The 21,844-nt window shown below is 33.3% G+C and overlaps 5 protein-coding genes across 7 annotated transcripts; 1 reads left to right on the top strand and 4 right to left on the bottom strand.

Moving 5' to 3' along the window:
• Positions 78 to 2,099, bottom strand: LOC104785836 (probable xyloglucan endotransglucosylase/hydrolase protein 32). Of its 2 annotated transcripts, none has more exons than XM_010511122.2 (4): positions 1,843 to 2,099; positions 1,640 to 1,764; positions 1,336 to 1,553; positions 78 to 648 (listed from the first exon to the last, which is right to left on the bottom strand). In XM_010511122.2, exons 1-4 carry the CDS (start codon positions 2,060 to 2,062, stop codon positions 282 to 284), a joined length of 930 nt encoding a protein of 309 aa, XP_010509424.1. In that variant the 5' UTR covers positions 2,063 to 2,099; the 3' UTR covers positions 78 to 281. The 2 variants fall into 2 exon arrangements, with proteins under 2 accessions (XP_010509424.1, XP_010509425.1); XM_010511123.2 differs by having other exon boundaries at positions 1,640 to 1,740.
• On the bottom strand, positions 7,592 to 9,500 carry LOC104785835 (S-adenosylmethionine synthase 3-like). The gene is made up of 2 exons (XM_010511121.1): positions 9,316 to 9,500; positions 7,592 to 9,086 (listed from the first exon to the last, which is right to left on the bottom strand). The coding sequence occupies exon 2, from the start codon at positions 9,082 to 9,084 to the stop codon at positions 7,912 to 7,914; it is 1,173 nt and encodes a 390-aa protein (XP_010509423.1). The 5' UTR covers positions 9,085 to 9,086; positions 9,316 to 9,500; the 3' UTR covers positions 7,592 to 7,911.
• Positions 10,069 to 11,740, bottom strand: LOC104785834. Its single transcript, XM_010511120.2, has 6 exons — positions 11,323 to 11,740; positions 11,049 to 11,146; positions 10,819 to 10,890; positions 10,612 to 10,736; positions 10,415 to 10,487; positions 10,069 to 10,318 (listed from the first exon to the last, which is right to left on the bottom strand). The coding sequence occupies exons 1-6, from the start codon at positions 11,624 to 11,626 to the stop codon at positions 10,214 to 10,216; spliced, it is 777 nt and encodes a 258-aa protein (XP_010509422.1). The 5' UTR covers positions 11,627 to 11,740; the 3' UTR covers positions 10,069 to 10,213.
• On the top strand, positions 13,903 to 15,658 carry LOC104785832 (transcription factor RAX2-like). The gene is made up of 3 exons (XM_010511119.1): positions 13,903 to 14,262; positions 14,395 to 14,524; positions 14,961 to 15,658. The coding sequence occupies exons 1-3, from the start codon at positions 14,127 to 14,129 to the stop codon at positions 15,571 to 15,573; spliced, it is 879 nt and encodes a 292-aa protein (XP_010509421.1). The 5' UTR covers positions 13,903 to 14,126; the 3' UTR covers positions 15,574 to 15,658.
• Positions 18,119 to 19,818, bottom strand: LOC104785831. 2 transcript variants are annotated; one of them, XM_010511118.2, is made up of 5 exons: positions 19,471 to 19,818; positions 19,140 to 19,243; positions 18,687 to 18,800; positions 18,504 to 18,605; positions 18,119 to 18,411 (listed from the first exon to the last, which is right to left on the bottom strand). In XM_010511118.2, the coding sequence occupies exons 1-5, from the start codon at positions 19,796 to 19,798 to the stop codon at positions 18,241 to 18,243; spliced, it is 819 nt and encodes a 272-aa protein (XP_010509420.1). In that variant the 5' UTR covers positions 19,799 to 19,818; the 3' UTR covers positions 18,119 to 18,240. The 2 variants fall into 2 exon arrangements, with proteins under 2 accessions (XP_010509420.1, XP_010509419.1); XM_010511117.2 differs by having other exon boundaries at positions 18,687 to 18,803; positions 19,471 to 19,814.

Here is a 21,844-nt window from a genome sequence, read left to right as displayed (position 1 = left end):
AACTGTTGAGATAAGTGTGATCATGGTATGGAATAACTGAACAACATTTTCAAACACTTTTGTTTATGAGACAAAAATTGACAAACAATATGATATTGAATACATTTACTTTACACAAGATGATAAGCCAAATAAGAAAATTTATTTGTGAAACAAACAACCACATAATATTAATAATGAAACAAAAAGAAAAAATAATCCCAAAATTTTACCAAGCTCTTTGTGGTATTTTCTTTGATGTAATCAAAATTCTCAAACTTTGGGACATTCCTCAATATTTCCTAACGCCTACATTCTGGCGTTAAAGAATGGTCACGCTTATAATCTTTGCAATAATTGTATACCATACTATGTGTTTGAACCCATCTCATGGCTTGGTATTGCTGACGGGATAGCCCGCCAGAACGGTATGGTGAAGCTGATACAGGACGGCACCGTGATGACGAGTAGGCAGTGCAACCGATCGCCTTGAAATTAGTGTATTTGGCAGTAAAAGGTTGATATTTGTAATCAGCTTTGTATTTACCATTCTCAGTTGCCCAAGTAGAAGCGTCCCATATGGAACCATAAAGCCACATTGGTCTTAAAGGAAATGTATACGCACTCTTCTTCGGGTATCTTCTTATGGGAATATCATCCACAAAAAATCTAAATTACAAAAAGGAACAAAAAATATCAATATTAGTTTACTAAATAAGGAATATGCCATGATTAAACTATGTATGTTTCATAGTAGTATCACTCTGAAGAAAGTATGAGATGTTTAAATAAATAAAAATTGGTAATAACAAATATAAATGCTTAAAATTTGGTAGGTAGATTCTGTATGTCCCATTGATGTGGTGGCACCTCATACTCTCATAGGGTTGACGGACACTCATACTTAGTTAAGAGAATTAAAAACTTTAGTAAAAGCTGGCACTTTGGTTAGGCCAAGATAAATAAAACACATGAGAAGATTATTAATTATTTATAAAACTACAAAGAAAAAAAGAAATCAAGTATAATTGTCCACCGTCGTACGGTCAGTGTCTGTCTCTTTCTTGTTCGTGTATCTATTTACATCTTTCCTTGCCCGAATAATGCAACATAGGGGGAAGATCTTTTCCCAATTATAAAATAACATTTTAAGAAACGTATTTTTTTTGTTTGTTTCTTTCTTTACTATATGGCTCTAGATACATCCACCTAGGTCCGTGACCAAAAAAATGAGTTTGTCGTATGTTCTCGTAAGCACACGGATCATATAATACACTATAGTAATTAAAGGGCTATATAGATTTTATTTACCAAAAAAAAAAAAAATTAGAGACGTTTAAGTAAAAGAATGCTTACATGATTTCTCTAGGGCTCCAAAGAATAGCATAATGGTGAAACTCTTTAGTGGGATCAAACCACAAGTGAAACTTCATCTCACGACCAATGATTTTGCCATCACCACTTCCTCTAATGTAAACATTCGTCTGAAGTGTGTAAGGCTTCCCAAATGTTGTCCCCAAAAATTCTATGTCCACTTCATCATGGAACCCTGGATGTGCCTCATTATTTGATAGCTGCAAAAATTAATTTAATTAATTTTAATTAAGATCACTAAATGTAATTAAAAAGTATACGTAATTAAGAGAGTCTCTAGTCTCACATAGAGAGATGTGATGACTCCGGCAGTGTAGCCAGGTTGGAGTTTGATGTTTGCTCCAAAGTAGCCTGATCTAAATGGCTTTACCGACTTGAATCCACTTCCTATAATAATAAACCCCAAATACACTGTTGATAATAAGAAATAAACTTCACATCACACTTGAACTACCCACATCAGAAAACGAGAGTTAGTTTGATTAGTACCTGAGGTTCGATCAAGCCAGATGGTGAGGGCATTTTGGTCCATTCTTTGATGCTGAGGACCCCAAAGATTCCTAAAACCTTTGTAGAAGTTCAGGGAGCTAACCTTGGAGCTTGGCCAATAACCAGGTGATGGTGGCCAGTAAGCATTCACTGAGGATCCCCAAAACACCAACAAGTGGAAGATAGAGAGAAGAGAGATCAAAGAGTTTCCCATTTTCATTTTCTTCTACTTTTGTGTGGAGTGGAAAGAAGAAGAGAGGAGTATATAAATGCAGAGAGAGATGATGATGTGGGGATGGATGGACATGAGCATGGCATATTATATTATAAGCCTTTATGATGGAAATTGCAAATGAAATGGGTCCTAACTATTTGGACCCACTCACGAAAATACATTATGAAAATGAGTGGTCCACTCACCTAAAGACTCTTAAAACGGTCTAAAAATATAAAAACATCACTAGCATTATTACGTTGCTCTTCTCAGATACACTTACTTACATACTCTATAAATTTATGGAAAAATCTTAGGTTAAGATCATATTCACACAAATTGACCGATACACGGACGGACAAAGGGGTTTCAACACCGATTAACATGGCCTACTACAACCTTGCGTACGTAAGATACCCCTGCGCATCTCATCATCTTCAAAATCTACCACCAGCTTTATCTCTTCTTTTTTTTTCTTTGCTATGATAGTAAGATATTACAAGATATGAAGAAGTGATGTTGTGGAAAGCTATTATTAAGGTAATGCTGCCAAAGAAGAAGAAAAGTTGATTGAACCGCAACTTTCGTATATATATAGAAAAAGCCATGAACTAATCAAAATAGTCTTTAAGATTTACTGACCTTTATGTACGCATTTTGTCAACATTTATATTCTGTTAACAGTGTTAAATTTTTGTAGCTGAGACCACGAGATTTGTGATGATTAATCGAGTATTAGCGGATATTAGTTCGATTCTCAAGCCAATACCATGTTGCTTATTAGATTTGAAAGGAATGCTTGGTAATCATTGCAAATGAGATATTAACGATTTTAAGTTGATTAGCAAATGTTAATAGTGAGCAATCTTGACTTAGCTTAGTCATCTATGCTCAACTATGGTTCGTAAAGTTTGCGTTTGCTTCATGCTTTTTAACTTTACTATTTGGTCGAAAACATAATTGCTTCATGCTTGTGACTAAATTCTCAATCCATGATATATATGTCCCTCATATGATCTGATCTAATCTAGTATCATATTTCTTATTTCTTCATTAACCATCCAAATATATAGACGACATATGAGTTCAAAAACTACATGGATAAATACATTTCGGTTGAACCGTATCGACACTAATTTGTTACCATTAAAATATATATATACGCAAGACAATACTTTTTCATACAATGTTACTCATTTCATGCAGGGCTATCCATCATTGACGACATTTTTTCATTCAAACTATTACAAACAAACAATTACTCAAAATTTGATGACATTATATACACCGCCACCGTTCACATATCTTTTGTTACATTTGTCCTACACCATTTATTATTCGAGCTTTACTTGTTTTTCACTTGTTTCACACAAGCTGTCTTGCTCCATATCCCATTATAAAAAGGATCTGAATGATTAGTTTCCAATAGTGCACGTACGCCTGATCATAACAAATCTCTATATGTACATTAAAAATATATATTGCTATAGTGATTAATTAATCACAAGAATTATTATTAAAGGTGTGACCCAAAATTTCGAACGAGGGTAAACTTACCCAAAAGAGTGTGATTTAGGGGTTCAATAGAATTGGATTAAATCCGTGATTAGTTTTAAAATCTGATAATCATTATTAGGAATCCTATAAGGCTATAACTCCGCTTTGTCGACATAAACGTAGGGCCTTTCTCCATTTTATTTCTCTTGGTTGCAGGAGATAGAAATTAAACCTTAAACTTTACCTTAGCCAGATGTCAAAATATCGATTCCTTAAATATCTATATGCGTATTATAGAGAGTGAAATATGTACTATAGTTTTTGTTAATGAGGATATAATGGGTTCGATTAATAATTTTGTTTTACTAATAGATCAAAACTCATTGTAAATTTGTAACCAAAAAAAATGTTCTACTCGGGGAAAAAATGCATTTATTTATTGATTGACAAAATGATCACGTAATTATAATACGTTAATATTCATTGTTTTCGGAGATTGTATTTATGTATTACATTACGTATAAATTATGGAAGTACTTCCGAACCTCTTTTATCCGAAGGTCCTACCTAAAATAAAGAACTTGGTAAAAATATTAAATTTTATAAATTTATAAACAAACTAAATTGAGAAGAGGTCCCCGAAAGGACAATGCTGAAATTCAATAATATTCCAAATTAAATGCATGAATATTATTTTAAAAATAAATAAAATTATATAAGCTTTCACTATTTGTGTCGGTAACGGTGTTACGGTGATACGAGTCTTGATTATCGACGGTTGCCGGACCCATCTGACCGACAAAATTAATTCATTAATTCGTTTGCCAAAAACCAACTTCATTATTCTTTGGTTTAATAATTTCGTATGCAGAAAAATTTCACAATAATGAAGTTGGATTAAGATCATGCATATTTATCTCATTACTTCTTCTTTTTTTTTCGGTGGAGAAGTCATTTGTTTTGATGCATTTTGTGATTAGCAACAATGATCTCGTTTTCATCGGTAAATAACGAAAGATGCGTTTGTGTTTTACCGTTTTAAAAAAAGGCATTATGTTTCAGTTATTTATAGATATGTGGAACGGTGCTTAAGATTGTCGTTTAAAACGAGCGATTTGAGTCATTTGACGAACGAGTTTTATAAAACATATGAAAAGTAAGAATGTTTTGATCAGCTCCTCCTAGTTTTCAAACAAATTGATTTTTCACTATTCTAAAAACATTTCTTTATTGTATTATTTTTTTAAGCACTTCAACTGTCCTTAAAAAATAAAATATACTACTAATACCAAATTCCACTCAACCATTTAAGTTTTCGAGCATATTAGCAAAGGTTTACCTACGTATCGAATGTTTTTATTGGATTCGGAAACTCGAAATTTCTTAAAATATATATTACATTTTTGTTTTGTGCACCCAAATTATATGTTGTTTATCAAAAAAAAGTGATCGTATATTTAGGAACAAAAATCACGAGAGTATCAGCCAATATATTAGCTAAACTATAAAACAATATTAATTACATTCTACTTATAATATTTTCCGCAAAATAACTGATATAATAAACATATCAAATTATAATATTTGGAAATAATTTGTGGCCACTAAATATCAACTTGCCTACATCCAAAATCTGCTAAAGAACATTCGAATAGATAGTGTTTTGCTGAAATTACGTATTACGAGTTGTGTAGTATCTAATGAACAAAATTTACCCTCAAACATAAATGCTATTGTTTTACTTCCATCATACAATGTAGTGAAGAAACATATTTATTTATTTTCTAAAAATAGTAAAAGAAGAAGAATAGCATTCAACCATTTAAATTTACCCTCACATGGTGAAATTTCAACGACATAAAGAAAAGAGGAATACTTCATTCAACCATTTTCTGTTTCCCTTTCGTCAAGTCAACCTTTTGCACCTTTGACAAAACTGATATGAACTGATTGATATAACTGCTTTTAATGTTCTTGTTTAGTGAGTTTGAGTTCCCATTGTATTAAGATGCGATAATGCGACTACGACATTATTGGACCGAGTTCTAAGACTGTTTAAGGTTATTTTCGATTCATACCGAATTAACCGGAGAATGATAAACCACTCTCCTAACACTCATTCTAACAATATTCTTATTCTTTTTTTTTCGGATTTAACAACGCAGAGAGCTTGCGTGTGTGTGAGTTTAACATATGCTAGAGAAAAACCCTTGTAATCGCTCATGACTGATAAATTCTTTGTCGAGACGTAGATCACCAAAAAATTCGGATTTATATTGAAGATCGTACTAAATTTTTTTTTATATATAACAGTTGGTTAGATATATAACCTAGATATTATGTTATCATAAGTTTGATTCACTAAATTTTTTTTAGGGAATATTTAACTGATTGGAAAAAAGAAAGAGAGAGAGAATATTGAACCAAGTAATCATCAACCAACTATATTGATTAGGCCGTAACAACAACGTTTGTATCAATTATGATATAGGTAAGAGCTATTTGTAGATAACTTAACTTGAAGCATTATAAAATGTGGAAATAAGCTTACGTGGACGTGTGATTCTATAATCTGTATGTATGGCGCTATTAAATATGGAGTGTAGCATTATACGTGGGACTCTAAAACGGAAGTGTCTTGATCTACACACACTTGGATGCTTATATGATAAGATGTAGTCATGTAGAAGAACCATGTCAATATGTACATAATTGAAGAACGTTATGTCATGTTAGTGCTGAAAATAATTTATGAGGTCTTTTGGATGCTTGCACAACAATACATGCCACACGACAAAATCAATGAGTTGAGTGATCGATGGCTTTCGAATCACAAATCCATTTCTTTCTTTCCTTTTTCTAGATTTAAATCTTTTTTTTTCTTTTCTTTTTGCATAATTGTTCTTTGTTTGTGACGTTTGGAAACCAAAATCGAGATATCTGAAATCTAAACTCGAAGCTACACGTACTGATTGATAAGTGAATTCTTTATTATTATGTTTTTTTTTTTTTTGCATATTATGTACGGACCATAAAAGACTATGACTTATCTTCAAAGATAGAGTTCATCCACATTCTGATGTTTCTTTTTTGATCTTTTGCAGTCAATATGGCGTTCTCTTTGCAAATTCTGTTTTTGTAACAAATAATATATTTTTGCATTTTTTTTTTAACTCAAAAATTGGTGTAGGTTAAAAGCACCATCTTTTTGTCATGATCGATGACTAGAGATTTTATATTTAACTTTCTTTTATATATAAAAGGCATTTCTATTCATAGCGGGCGATTTACAATGTTAAGTAATATCACATGAAAATGTGTTTAACAAAAATGTAACGAGTAAGTCCATTAACAAACAAAAAACTTAAACACATGAAAGACGACATAACAACTAGCCGTCTAGCCCAAAGGAAGGAATAAACGCGAAGGACACCCGATCAAAGGAAGCATCGAAGAACGTCGAAGACGAGACTACGAAAGCTATCAAATAACATGGTGAAACGGCGGCTGTAGGCCTGTAGCATGTAGGAATCGAATTTCTTATTTCACTACGGTTCTCCTATATTTTTTAGTATATTTTTGCCGACAGAAAAAGATTGTATGGGAAACAAATTGTGAACACAAAAGTTAGATGAAACCAAGTTGAATGGTGGATAGAGTTGACTCGGGATAAGATCAGCTTCGTTAAATATTAGAAAAATCTAACCCACCAAAATAATTGAGGGACAATTTGTTGAATAATTTAAGATGAGTAAAAAATTAACGAGGTAACATGTTAAATGGCATTCACCAATTAACATAAAGTATATGAGGTGGACAAAAAGATCACGTAAAACATATTTTATGAAGTATTGACATTCTAGACTTCCTCTTTGTGTGATATCTCCTTCTATATTTGTTTAATTTTATTATTTTAACGATATTAGTTCATTACAAGATTCTCCCTATATTCGACAAGCTCAGTTCCAGTTTATGGCTCACTCATCTTGCTCTGCTCATCTCTGTTTCTTTACCTTTTCCAGTTCAAAGATTTGCTCATTTGCATGAAATTATGTTTTTTTTTTTTTTAACATCACAAAGATGGATTTCTTGGTTACACAATCAAAATTACAATACAAGAGATTAAGAGAGAAAAAAAAAAAAAAGAGCGAAAAAATCAAAACATAAAACTCAATCTTTCATCTGCAATCTTCAGTTACCAGATATATGAAGGTGCTGACCTTGTGCTTGCGAAAACAAATGTGAATGCTTCTTTATTCAAGTCTTTTTTGCAATAATAATGGTATAGTGATAAGTTCCCAGTAGTTGGGGGAGTGTCTCAACTCAGTTCTTGCAACTGCCAGCTTTTTCTTACCTTTTTAAGCCTTTGGCTTGAGCGGCTTCACCACCTCCCAAGTGAAGTCAGGGTCGTCACGTCCGAAATGGCCATAGGCAGCGGTTTTCTGGAACCTGAAGTTACCTCCCCTCTTCAAGTCGAGGTTAATAGCCATCATTCCTGGCCTGAAGTCGAACGCTTCCTTGATCAACACAAGGATATCCTTGTCTGGGATGGTCCCGGTCTTGTAAGTGTCAACAAACACTGAGAGCGGCTCAGGGACACCAATGGCGTATGATACCTGCACGATACAACGGCGTGCGAGTCCAGCTGCTACCACACTCTTTGCAGCCTGCCTCACGATATAGGCACCACTTCTGTCAACCTTAGTTGGGTCCTTTCCTGAGAAGGCACCTCCACCATGAGCACCCCAACCACCATAAGTATCAATGATGATCTTCCTCCCTGTGAGTCCAGCATCACCATGAGGCCCACCAATGACAAAACGACCAGATGGGTTCAAGTGAAAGATGGTGTTATCGTCAAGGTACTTAGCAGGGATAACCGGCTTGATGACATGCTCCTTCAAGTCAGCAGCAATCTCGTCGTTGGTGACAGTTTCATCATGCTGGGTTGAGATAAGAACAGTGTGGACTCTAATCGGAATCATAGCTCCACCATCGTTCTTGTACTCAACTGTGACTTGAGTCTTACCATCAGGCCTCAACCAAGGACAAGTCTTGTTCTTCCTCACTTCAGTAAGCTTAGCACCAAGCTTGGTAGCAAGAACATGAGTCAAAGGCATAAGCTCAGGTGTCTCATCAGTAGCATACCCAAACATATGTCCCTGATCACCAGCTCCAATATCTTCAGGCTTCTTAGTCAAATGACCATGAACTCCCTGAGCAATGTCAGGACTCTGTGACTCAATGTTAACCAAGACATTACATTTGTCAGCATCAAGACCAACATCAGCAGAGATGAAACCAATCTCCCTACAAGTGGATCTAACAATCTTCTCGTAGTCTACTTTGGCAGAGGTAGTGATCTCACCAAACACCATCACCATGTTGGTCTTGGTACATGTCTCACATGCAACTTTGCTCTCAGGGTCTTGCTCTAAGCAAGCATCGAGGATCGCATCAGAAACCTGGTCACAGAGTTTGTCTGGGTGTCCCTCATTGACGGATTCAGATGTGAATAGGAACGTTTCCATTTCTACACAATACACACAACTCATCATCAACAACACAAATCAAAATTGTATAGATCCACCGACACAATTGATTCCACCAAATTCAGATCAGATTTGAACAATTAAGCTAAAATAAACTAAATCAAACAGCTTCGATTCATCAGATCTAACACTACAAAACCATGAATTCCAAATCGAGACCTAGAAATCAAAACTTACAGATCTAGCGAAGGAAAGAGCAAGGAACCAAACCTGATTAAAAACGAAGTAGGTAGAGAGGGAGAGACGTCTCGGATTCAAGATCTGGAGAAAAAATGATAGCGAGAGAGAAGAAGAGAGAAGAGATTTTATATAGAGAGAACGAGTGAGAAAAACTCGGCGGGTGACTCGGGGGAGTTCGACTCGTTCTTCTGTGTTTGGTTTGCCCGCTCTTCTCTCATCGGTTTATATTGTTGGAGATGCTCTGATCACGTGTTTGCTGGTGTACAGTGTTCTGATGTTTTTAAACCGTTGATCTTGAATGAAGGGAGGAATGAACGGTGGGATGTTTGGTAACTTATGTAAATCTCACCAACCCCGTTGTCGTAGGTGTGAGTGTGGTTGGTGAGATATAAGAGTATCCGACCCGGACATCGACATCGGTAAACGTAACCCGAACCGGATCTTTCGGGTTAACACACATGGAACATGCTGGCCAAATCATGGAGTGGTTTAGATATTTTTGTTAGTTTGTTCTTTTATATATTTTTTTTATACTTTTCATATTTTAGGTGTTGGTTGGTGAAATGTTGTTTATTATCTTTTTGTTTAAAAAATTAATTATATGATTTGATCATTTGTAGATCTTGTTTTACTTTTTGAATTTCTAAATTGATTTTCTCAAACGATAAAATCTAAAAGCAAACACAATATATAAGTGAAAACCCCCAAAAATCATCATTATTTTTTATAAATTGCAAGTTTATAACAAAAAAAAGTGTAATATATATAAACAAGACACATAAAAATTCACAGTAATTTGCCTATATATCTTCATTCATTAAAATTACAAGACTTTATACGAATACAAAAGTAAAGAAAAATGGTTGTGTTGTTGTGGTTGCAGCTGAAGAATACAAAAACATATGAGAAGAGGTCAGTAAAAGAATAGTCAGTAACTGAGACCGAGCTGAAGGCCGAAAGCAGCATGGACGAGGAAAAGCGTCATTATCCCACTCCCGAGTATCCCGTGCACGTTCCTCAGTTCAGGTTTGTCCTGCACATTTTTGAAACAACTTGTTTCTTGATCTTGAAAACTACATAAATGATTAAGGTTTTCACATTGCAAAATCCAGCATTGTACTTTAATTACCTTGAACAAAGATGGTAAGATTGTTTGAATAGTCAAGAGACCAAGACCTATGAATCCTGTAACAGCGTGCGGGCTACATTACACAAATCCGCAACCATATCAGTCTCGCGCAATTGAGGTCTTCTTGTTACCATGTTTTGTTTGTTCAAGTTTGGAATCAGTAAATAAGAGTTTACTATGTAACAAAAAAAAGATACCTTTCGAAGATGGGTTTATCAGAGGTAAGAAGGGATGTGATACCACCAGTTGCTCCAAGGGCGAAAAAGAAAAACATTCCTGCTAGAAGCTTTGGGTGCAGGTCTTTTGCCTTTGCCTTCTCTTCCTGACATTTTCAAGAACGCTCTTTAAACAACAATGGTTCTTGTAATATTAAAACCAGATTATTTGGTTAAAAATAGTCTTACAATGTCATCTGAATAACGAATCCGGAAGCCTAAGTATGTTCCATAGCCACCCATAGCAAAAAGAACAACTGCCTGATAGAAAAACAAGTAACATATCCAAACCCATCAAACACACAAGACAAATGTCTAAAGAAACTGGTTCAATCACACATGTTGTTGTGGAATCTTGCATATTAGGGATAACAGTAAAGAAGCATGAATTGGTTATGAAGTAGTATAGGTAATAATACCATGTTCCCTGGATGGCCCCAATGAACAAGCCAGTCAGGTAGATTCAAGGATTGTACAATTTCCACAAAAGGTCCAATAACAGATCTTACAGTTGCAGCTGCCACAAAGACAGATAAAAAGCTCAGCACAACGTTCTTGGACACAAAAGCCAAATTTGATTCATATATAGCATTCACACAACTAATGAACACAAAAATTGCATTACTTCTCACTAATGGTTACTTAAAGCTCCTAAATAATACATTATTAAGATTTTAAAGTTTAATATTATACCTCCAGGGAGAGCAGCAACGAGGAGGAGAGGCAAAGGAGAGACTGATAACATCAATGTCTCTTTAATCTCACTCTCATCACCACGTTTTGCTTCAACCTCTTCATCTACGTTATCAATCGAAGAAGAACACGCCGGAATCAACCGGATATTTCTCCGACGAGAGTTAGAGAGCGCGGGAAACAGAGATGGATTTGAGAATCTGGAGAGACACTGAGTGGAATTGAGTAAACGCGACGACGGAAGTGACGGAGGAGTAGAAGAAATAGGGCTTGTGAGAGCGGAGAATCCTGTAATTGCCGCCATTGAAGGAGAGAGAGAGCTTAGTGTGTCAGTGTGTGTCGGTAAAGTGAAGTGAGGAGCGGAAGTGGTAGGGAAGGAGATGATAGTCTGATGAGAGTTGTAAAGAAAAGGTGAAGAAAGAGACACGACGTTAATCTTAAACGCTGTCGTTTTTTTTGCACTCTTTTCGCGTGGTCTAAACACGCTCCAACCCCACGTGAGTCTCACGTGTCTCGTAGGTGAGCCTTAATTTTTGAAACCTTCTGCGTCGTGTAGAGTCTTGCAACAGTTAGACTCTTCACAAAAACAACATTACACGTAAACTTGGCCACCACTGTATGATACAATGATTCCACTGTAATGTGTTGCAGAATTGTTCATTCTTCTAGATATATATAGTAGGTATGTATCGAATACTAGTATTATAATATAGTTTTACTTATCAATAATTCATAATCGTAAGCAGTTAACGTCGTCTCAAGGAGATTTTTTCAATTACACGTCTACGTTCACAGGATTGGATAGGCACCTATTTGAGTGGGAAATTACGACATATACAATTATTGTATGTTTATATAAAAGACCATCTTTATCAATTATTAGATTTGCGTATTTCATAAAATATTGGTCGATAGATTTCGACCTCTCGGTATAACCCATGAAGTCACTGAAAAATCTTTTTTTCATTCTTTTTTCAGGTAGGGACTCCAATCTCAATAATTACATACGTTAATTATTAAAAAAAAAAATGTAACAATATATAAGAATTTGTTGCAATTCACCAGTTATAAACTTTTATTTTACATAATGTAACAGTTAAATTAAATGATTTCATAAAAGTTGTAATTGTGTCATGGGCGTAATTTTGAAATTTTTGAATCTTACTTCTACATGATAAGATAATATCTTTTTTTTTGCGTCATGATGACACGATATGTTTAAATGAAATTTTTTTTTTTTGGTAAATAATAAACGAAAACATAGCAGTATATATGTACTCTAACATACATACGACAAAAAGTTATACAAATGCCAAAATAAATTAATATACTTTTTACTAGGTGATTTCACATGTAAATGCAAAATTCTGCAATTGTAACAAGGTAGACCTACATCTACGAAACATACATACATTAATCCACAAGTTTCCATTTAATAATCTCACATACATCCGATTTGTGACTGTTTAGCTATATGTGTTTGGTATATGAAGTGTATGCAACCCGGCTACGATAAAGATAATGGATGTGATAGTATTAGAGTTTAGTGTACTGGTCTGAAGACTGTTAAGTGTTATCTATCTTGTATAAAGAAATGAGTGTTACTAAGTTCTACTAGTACTATATACTTTTCATTGGAAACCCACTTAAATATAGTCTTGAAAAGTGCCACACCAACTTACCAACTTAAACTGTTACGCCATAAACATTCAAATTTATTTTGCCATTGTATACATAAATGCTTATGTTAGTACTAGTATTATTATATAGATACACATATTCGTCCCATAAGAATATATGTATGTGTGGTGGCCTCGGGATCAATCACTTTGACAATGTCTTGTGGGAAATGACTTAGTCAAACCTTTCACTTTGGTTTTTTGGAAAATGAGTACACATCACTTTCATCATCCCTTTCTCTAATTTTTGGTTTAATGTCAACTTTTCCTTTTATTTTCTTCATTTTTCTTTTCTCATCACTTACCTTCGAGCTGTCCATGAAACTATTTCCTTTATTTTTTATTGGTAAGTGTACGAAGAAAAATAAAACACCATAAAAATGTTTGACTCTTGCTTCCATGCACCATTTTTTCGTGTTTATTATTTCACACAGTACAGTTTTGTATTGTAGTATACCATACAATTAATATTTCATGTTGGTTCTGACTTTTGGTTGGTTTGATTTGGTTTAATCCAATGAAGACCAAAAAACCCGGTCAAATGGGTCGATAAAACGGTTGTTTGGTCTCTTCAAGAGACAAACATGCACGTTCAATCGCAATAAGACATCCAAGAAAACTTTTAACCATTTGTCCAATTTGTTTTCTTCCTGCAAACCATTTGTCCAAATTCTTAAAATAAAAGAGCATTAAAGCACTTAATTAATTATATTGGTAGTATTTATTAGTTTTTTCTTCACGAAATTGTTTTGTTCTTTTTAATTTCTCCACTATTCATAACTTAGACCAGCTGTTCTTGTTTTGCTTTGGTGACCAAAAACACATCCATATTTTTTATTTACACTATTTTCCCCTCTCTCTCTCTCTCTCCTTTTCTACATACATATTATAATAATGAGGGCAATCCACATGGGAGAAGAGAAAAAAAGCATTATGGAAAGAAAATAAAAATATAGGTTTTCATTGACTTGGGCGTTTCCAATACATAGAGCAATAAATAGATGTCTTTATCTTTGATAATTACAGAACCAGAGAACACTTTTTCTTTCTCATCTTCTCTTTCAAAACACAAAACAAAGATCACTCAACAAAAACACACATAGAGAAAGAGAGAGAAAGAGAGAGATGGGTAGGGCTCCATGTTGTGACAAGGCAAATGTGAAGAGAGGTCCATGGTCTCCGGAAGAAGATGCGAAGCTTAAAGACTACATAGAGAAACAAGGCACTGGTGGAAACTGGATTTCTCTCCCTCACAAAGCTGGTATTTTCACATCTCTCATGATTCTTGGATTTTTTATTTTATTTTGTGTGTTTTCTTGGATTTTTAACCTTTGGTGGGTCTTGGTCAAATTTTTTTCTTTTTCTAAATCATTAATAATATGGTGTTATAAAGGTTTAAGGAGATGTGGGAAGAGTTGCAGACTGAGATGGTTGAACTACTTAAGACCAAACATAAGACATGGAGATTTCACTGAGGAAGAAGACAATATTATCTACAGCCTCTATGCCTCCATCGGAAGCAGGTTATAAGAAAGTCTTAAACTAAATATTTATTTTCCAACATTAATAATCTTGACCTTGATAAAGTATAATCTTAAAGATAGGTGAAGATTACTCTTGTTTAACTCATGGGAAAGAAATAAAGAAAATGGGTATTGAAAAAGAAGAGACTTTGCATGTTTCAAGGAAGCTTCAATCTCAATTGTTTTTTTTCTTTCTCTTAATTAAAAAATAATAGTTTCTTTCATGATTTTATATAGCTTTTACATACCCACCTTTTGTGCAGTATAATTGCCTCCTTTTGTGGGTATATTCTTTAGTTCATAAGTTAGCCCAAAAAGAAAAGAAAAAAAAAAGTGAAGCAAATCCACTTTGAAAAGTATTGAAGATTTACGCTTACAAAATTAATGTATTTAGTTTATTGTGGTTACATAAAGGAGTTAATTATTGAAAATGCAGGTGGTCAGTAATAGCAGCTCACTTACATGGTAGGACTGATAATGACATCAAGAACTATTGGAACACTAAGCTAAAGAAGAAGCTCATTGCCACCATGGCTCCTCCTCCAAATCACCACTTAGCCAGTGCTACACCATCATCACCATCACATTACAATATGATCAATACTCTTCTTCCGTATAACCCATCAATATCAACAAACCAACTTCTCACACCTCATCAGGGTATGATGATGACAATGATGGGCCAACAACAACAACTATTATATCAAGCAGACATGGGCACTTTGGTAAATTCTCCAAACAGAAACAATTTCATAATGAGCCATCAAGAAGACAGCCAGGAGCAAAGTACAAACAAGGGAATAATGTTGTTGAGTGATGTAAGAAGTGGGTCGAGTACAACAAGTACAGTAACAAGAGTGAAGATGGAACATCGTGATCATCATCATCATGAAGAGTTAGAGGATGAGAGATCAATGAGCTCGGCAGTAATTGAAGATTATGGAATGGAGGAGATCAAGCAATTAATAAGTAGTAGCTGTACTAGTAGTAGCAATAGCTTGTGGTTTGATGAAAACAAGACAGAGGATAAGTTCATGTTGTACTATTGATCTCTCTTACCAACTTTGATTCAACCCCCATATTCTCTCTCTTTCTTTCTCAAAACTGAACATGAATTATTAAAACTTGTTCTAAGAGGGGTTTAAACGTGATTAATGAGTTTAACTTAATATTTTTATTGTAAATAAGAACTCTCTTTAGACATAATTTGTTGAATTTACAGCTGTTAAAGTGTTAAGTGAAGTTTTTTATAGTGGTCAAAAGAACATTGTGACTAACAAATCGATTTCTGTCTACAAGCTAACATTTCTATGGCCAATTAGCTTATCCATCATGAAAAACATGTGATACAAAAATCTATCATATCATAAAAATGTCGCATCATTTTCTAATAGTTTCATTTTAACTATTTTGAACTATTTGTTCTTCGGAACATTGGAGTAATTAAGTTAATTTATAGAAAAAAGAACAACATTCATATAGGTTTAAGATATAACAGATTTGGAATAGGTTACCTATGTCAACTCCATATGTGTATAGCTAAATAATCTACCAATATGTTTTAATAATCTATCACCACACCAAAAAAAAAAAAACTCTTATAATTTGCTTTTTAAAAAATAAAGAGTGAGAGTATGCTAACTACTTTGTATTGTTCCCCTCACCCTCATTAAGGAATCTCAAAATCTTATCAATAAACACAAATTAAAACACATGCATACATATACTTTGTATCATACCATTTAAATTCGAAAACTATTCCCACTTGCATTTCTTCAAGGTATTATTTTGTTCTTTCCATGTTCTTAAGTATATCCTCATGTATAAGTTATTAAACAATCGTTGATCAAAAGGATGACCGATTATATATATGTTATAAGTTTATAACCATATCCACCCCAACATCTATTGTTATTATTATTATGGGATTTTAATAATGATATGGATGACAAAAATATATTCCCAAACAACATTATTCTTAAATATTAAAATTCTCGACTTTATAAAGCGCAACTCAATCATTTTCTTCCAGCGAAATTGGTCAATCGTATATGCTGCCTGTAAACCTATCCAAAATGATAAGCAAATTAGTAGAAAGAATTTCAAGATGTTTATTAATGATCTTTCGAATATTTAAGACATCTAGTTGTATGTTTGTGGTTTTCTTCCTTTTTTTTGGTTGCTATTTCTTTTTATATGCAGTGAATATGAAAAAAACTTGTAAAAACTTCAAGTTTGACTATTGCGAATCTGATGTGACAGAAAATAGACATAATTCCAACATTAGAAATGAATATATATATATATATATATATATATATATATATATAATAAATAATTTATTTGATGGTCGAATTTAAAATAGAAATCCTAACGCATGATTAATTAGCCACAAACGTCTTTTTTGATACTGGTAAGAGAGTCGTACCAAGATTGGGCTCGATATATTTACTGCATATATTCGTACACAGTTTTATAAATTAACTTCTCCGTCAGATTTTGTTTTCTTCTTCGACCGACGAATTAGAAAAAAAAAAAAAAAGAATCTTCACTATTTAAATAATCACTAACATATATTTTGTACATGCATGATCTCATTCATTATATATTTATATGTAGTTTGAATAGTCTGCATTAAGGGAATGAGGAATTAAAGATGGCGTTATGAATTTGATTATTTGAGTGGAGAGGAACTTGACAAAAGGTACGACATTGCCTCTCTGTAAAAGATGCATATCATTGTGCGATATAAACTAATAATTCATTGAAACACTATTGCAGCGATCGACTGATGATAAATATTAGTGACAAGAATTAAAGTTTGATATACAATCACATTATTGCTAATATTTTATTTTTGGAACAAAGGCTATGACTATATTGGCTTCTATTGCTATATATGAAAGTCTTAACATGACACGTTTTGCAAAATCCTTTACAAAGAGATGGCTACGGAAAGCTGAAACTAAAGCACAAGACTATTTCTAGTATTTATTGGAATTGAGATACAAGGAATAAAGTAAATCTTAGTAAAGACAAGAACTAGAGTTTATGCAGTGTTTGAACTTTTGACTTTTTGCACTGACCGGTTTTTTTGTGTTTTTTTTTAGTTTAGAGTGGATATCTAAAGAAGGTAAGGGTTGTGACATTTTAAGAAGAATGTACATAACATCGTCCACAGAGTATGCAAGAGAGTTTATCTCCAGCTAAATGTTGTTAAATATGTTGAGGTCAGGAATGCTATGCATGCTTACACACAAGAATTTTTTACATCTCTTCCCCAATGCTATGCTTACACACAAGACTTTTCACTTCTCTTCCCGAAAGCTTCGCGGGACTACTTTAAGGTCGTTCAATAGGAAATTTAGACGCTTTTAGTAGTAAGAGAGTATCCTATTTTTCTGCATCTCCATGAAAAGAATATATCTTATAATCTCCAAGTTATTAATGAACACATCCAAACCTTTTCAAAATTTATGCATTCCTTGACAGGGCCATATAAGTCAAGCTAGTCCAAATGAAAACCCAATACCCCCATCAAACAGATCTCTAACGAAAATCTTGTTATCTATAGCTAAGCAGAAAAAAACCATAGAGAGATTATTAGATCAAAGTATGTATTAGGGGTATTTATTGCAAATGTAAAGGTTCTGTACAATGAATGATATATAAACACTTGAGGGTTGTGAGTTAGAGCCAATGTTTTGGAGAAATTTTCACAAGAAATGCCATTGCCAGTAGACTTTGTCGACGATTCCACCACCTGTTCTAACCGCAAGGTGAAGCCTTTCTGCAGCCGGAGGAACTCCCCAGAGATATGGAACTGCCACTGTCATTGTTAGTTTCTCTTGTAAACCGCTTGTGCTCTCTTTCTCTGTAGCAACAATCTTTTTAACACAAAGTAGGAGTTAGTTTAGTAAGAATGTTAAAAGGACAAAGAGAGAGAAAGAGAGAGAGTGAATTAACGGTAAACTCAAACCTCTCCACCATGTTCTAAGACAGTGTCTTCAACAACATCACTAAGCATCTCAACAGAACGGCAGAATCCAATGATACATAGTCTTCTTCCCATATCCAGTCCCTGACATTTATACAGTGCACTACATTATCTTTATCTGTCTTTTCCATAGTTTAGCAAACCGAAAAAGTAAGCGTTGCGTACGTTTGTAGCTGCGATGTCAAATAGAGCTCCAAGGCATAGACCTTGAGCAGGATCCATGTAAGCACTTTCTTGAAACTTTTGATATTTCTCTGGTGATTTGGATCTCCCATGTTTCTTCTGTCACAAAGCATATGATTCAATATAGACCAAAAAAGACACATGTAATCAAAATTATGACAGCACAATGGGGATAGTAATTACACCTCCTAAGATAAGAAACCTCGAAATCGGTTCTACATTGTTTACTTATAAGAAATTCCAGACAAGAACACACAAATCTGTTATCCACAGCCACGGAATCAAACAAAGACAAACATATACAATGAAATGCATACATGAGATGATTTGATGATAGCACAACGGACAAGTAACAAGAAACCTCTTAGGACTTCGGCTAAGACAGAGTGACACAAACAAAAGTGTTAAACATCAAAGATAATGAAATTTGCATACATGAGAGGAAGATTTGATGCGACGAGGAACCATATTGCCACCAATCTGAACTAACCCATCAGAAGTGAAAAGTGTAATCCTTTCTTCAGGAACCCATTCAATTTCTGTAAAAACAAAACAAAACAAATTGCAATACTTTGATTTTTCAGCAATTCTTCCACAGATCACAACTAAGGAATTGCATATGATTTCAAGAAATGTGAAAAAGTCTTCAAAAACTGTTAAATTACATAATTCAAGAATGATCAACAAGCATCATAACATAAAGATTGAGATCAGATCACCCTGATTTGGATTAGATCATATGAGACCCTCCCGCAATTAGATTTACCGTTGTTAGCATCGGACCAAGGGAAGAAGCTGAAAGCATCGTCATCGGAGAAGCTTCCGTAATGCGAAGCCTTAACGGCGAATCGAGAAGGCCGCCGGACGCGGGAAAGAAGAGATGAGAATCGAGCGGGGGAGGGATGATGAGAGTGACGGACAGGAGAGATGGTGATGTGAGAGGAGAAGGTGGAGAAGAGAAGCGTAGTAGAGGTCTCCGCCATGAGAACAGCACAAACACAGACAGAACCACAGAAACAGAGAGACGTGACGTGAGAGGAAGAAGAAGAAGGGGAAAGGAGAAAACAGAGCGAGAGAGTCTCTCTACGCCACATGCTTTTTTAACGCCGATGTTGCCACGTGTCCTCCTCTTGTTTTTAATTATTCTTCTCTTTTCGTGTTTTTTTTTTTGTTTTAAGACCGAACTATAAACAAACGGAACATAATGTATCTGGTTTATGTATGTCGTAATGTAGAACAAAGTGCAACACCAATGTCTTTACATATAACTTTATTATTACCGTTTAAGGAAAACAATACCAATGTATTTAGCATCGTATTTTGGATTAATGCTTAATTTGAAATAACTTTACCATTAAAATTAGTAATATCTATAATTAACTGAAAGAATTACAATAAATTGTGTAATCATCACAATTCTATGTGGGAAAATATATTTTTTAATAGAAACTTATAAAATAATATTTTGTAGAAAATTATATAATCATATTTTAGGAGAAATTGTTGAATTAAGTTTTTCAAAAAAAGAATTGGCAATATTATATATAGTAGGGTGGTGAATATTTGGCAGCAATTGTTGAAAATTTAAATTACTAAATTTTTGTGATAAATGTTATAGTAGGTTTATTTTCATTGTCTATATTAGATTAACATCTAATAAGTTATTATTTTTCATACTTTTCTACAATATTCACCACACAATAAGTTATGAAGTTAAAAAGATTCATCTCTAATTTTCTATTATGTACTCTGATTATCTCACATATTCATGTATCATTTTTAATAATTTGTAAAGATCAATATAATAATATTTAAAGATCAATACAATTTCCATTTATAAAGTCTATTTTGTTTAAAGTCTATAAACTCTATTTTGTTTTGTGATCCAAGAGATAAATATGTAAAGATCAATATAATATGTTTTTTTTTAATTTGAGGTTTTTGAAAACAATAAGAACTTCAATTAAAAAAAATTGGTCTTTGTGATTTAAGAAAAATGAAAAAATTATCCCAAAAAGAAATCATATTTAACTGGAAATAAAATATAGAAAACAATATAATTTAACACCATTTAACTAAATCCTCCAAAGATGAAACCATTAGTATGAAATCTGGCACTATAAATTAAATTGATGAGTGAAAAACAAAAAACAAAACCAAAAAGATAGAAGTTCGTACTAATGGTTTGGGGTTTTAAAAAATATTTGGATTGAAGTTCATAAAATTTTATAAGAAAACTAATTTAGTTTGTCACTTCAAAAGTAATATTTTCAATTTGAAAATTATGTGTGATTGTTGAGTTTATATCAACAAAACAACCAAATCATATGTAAGTTAAAATTTTGAGCCCCTTAGTATTCCTTTTCCTTAAATCAAAACAAATTAAAATATTTCTTTATATTAAATCACAAATTAAAAAACATTTGATCTTGACATTTAACTCACATATTAATAGAAAATTGAAATCATATAAATTATGCATTAACTATATTTCTTCACTCAATTGTATTTAAACAAATAATAAATTAGAATTGTAACTCTCATTTTTTTAAATATAATTTTTAAATCGCTTCTCTTCATATAAATACTCATTCTCTTATTCTCGTATTCTTTCATTCTCTCATTCTTTTCCACTATATCTCATTTTGTTTTTGTGTTTTTTTTGTTATTGTTGTTGTATGGGTTAAAACAAATTTATTCAAATATCATTGTAAACACGTAATTCTAAATTTTAGTTTTAAAGTTTGAATGATATATATATCTTACATTATATATATATATATATATAAAAGGTTTCACTCTCTCCTTATTGGTTTATTTAGCATTTAATTTCTAAAAGAATCATATTTATTTTTAATTCAATAAAAATATAATAATGTGTGAAGTGACCTTAGTGCAGTGGTCAAATGTAAGTCCATAATGCACAAGGCACCATCACACCCGGGATCGAGTCCCGCTCCCTACAAATGTAGGGATTAGGCTAATGGGTCGGCCTGTTGTGGCCCAATGGTTGACAAAAAAAATATATATATATATATATATTTATAATAATGTACATTAATCTATACTTTAAATCCATACTTTACTACTAAATTGTAACTGAAATTACATAAATTATGAATTGACTATCTTTTCCATTC

The sequence above is a fragment of the Camelina sativa genome, chromosome 5 (assembly GCF_000633955.1).
Source record: "Camelina sativa cultivar DH55 chromosome 5, Cs, whole genome shotgun sequence".
In the NCBI taxonomy this organism is placed as follows: domain Eukaryota; kingdom Viridiplantae; phylum Streptophyta; class Magnoliopsida; order Brassicales; family Brassicaceae; genus Camelina; species Camelina sativa.
The sequence above is the reverse complement of the archived record's forward strand: the minus strand, read 5'-3'. Positions and strand labels throughout refer to the sequence as shown.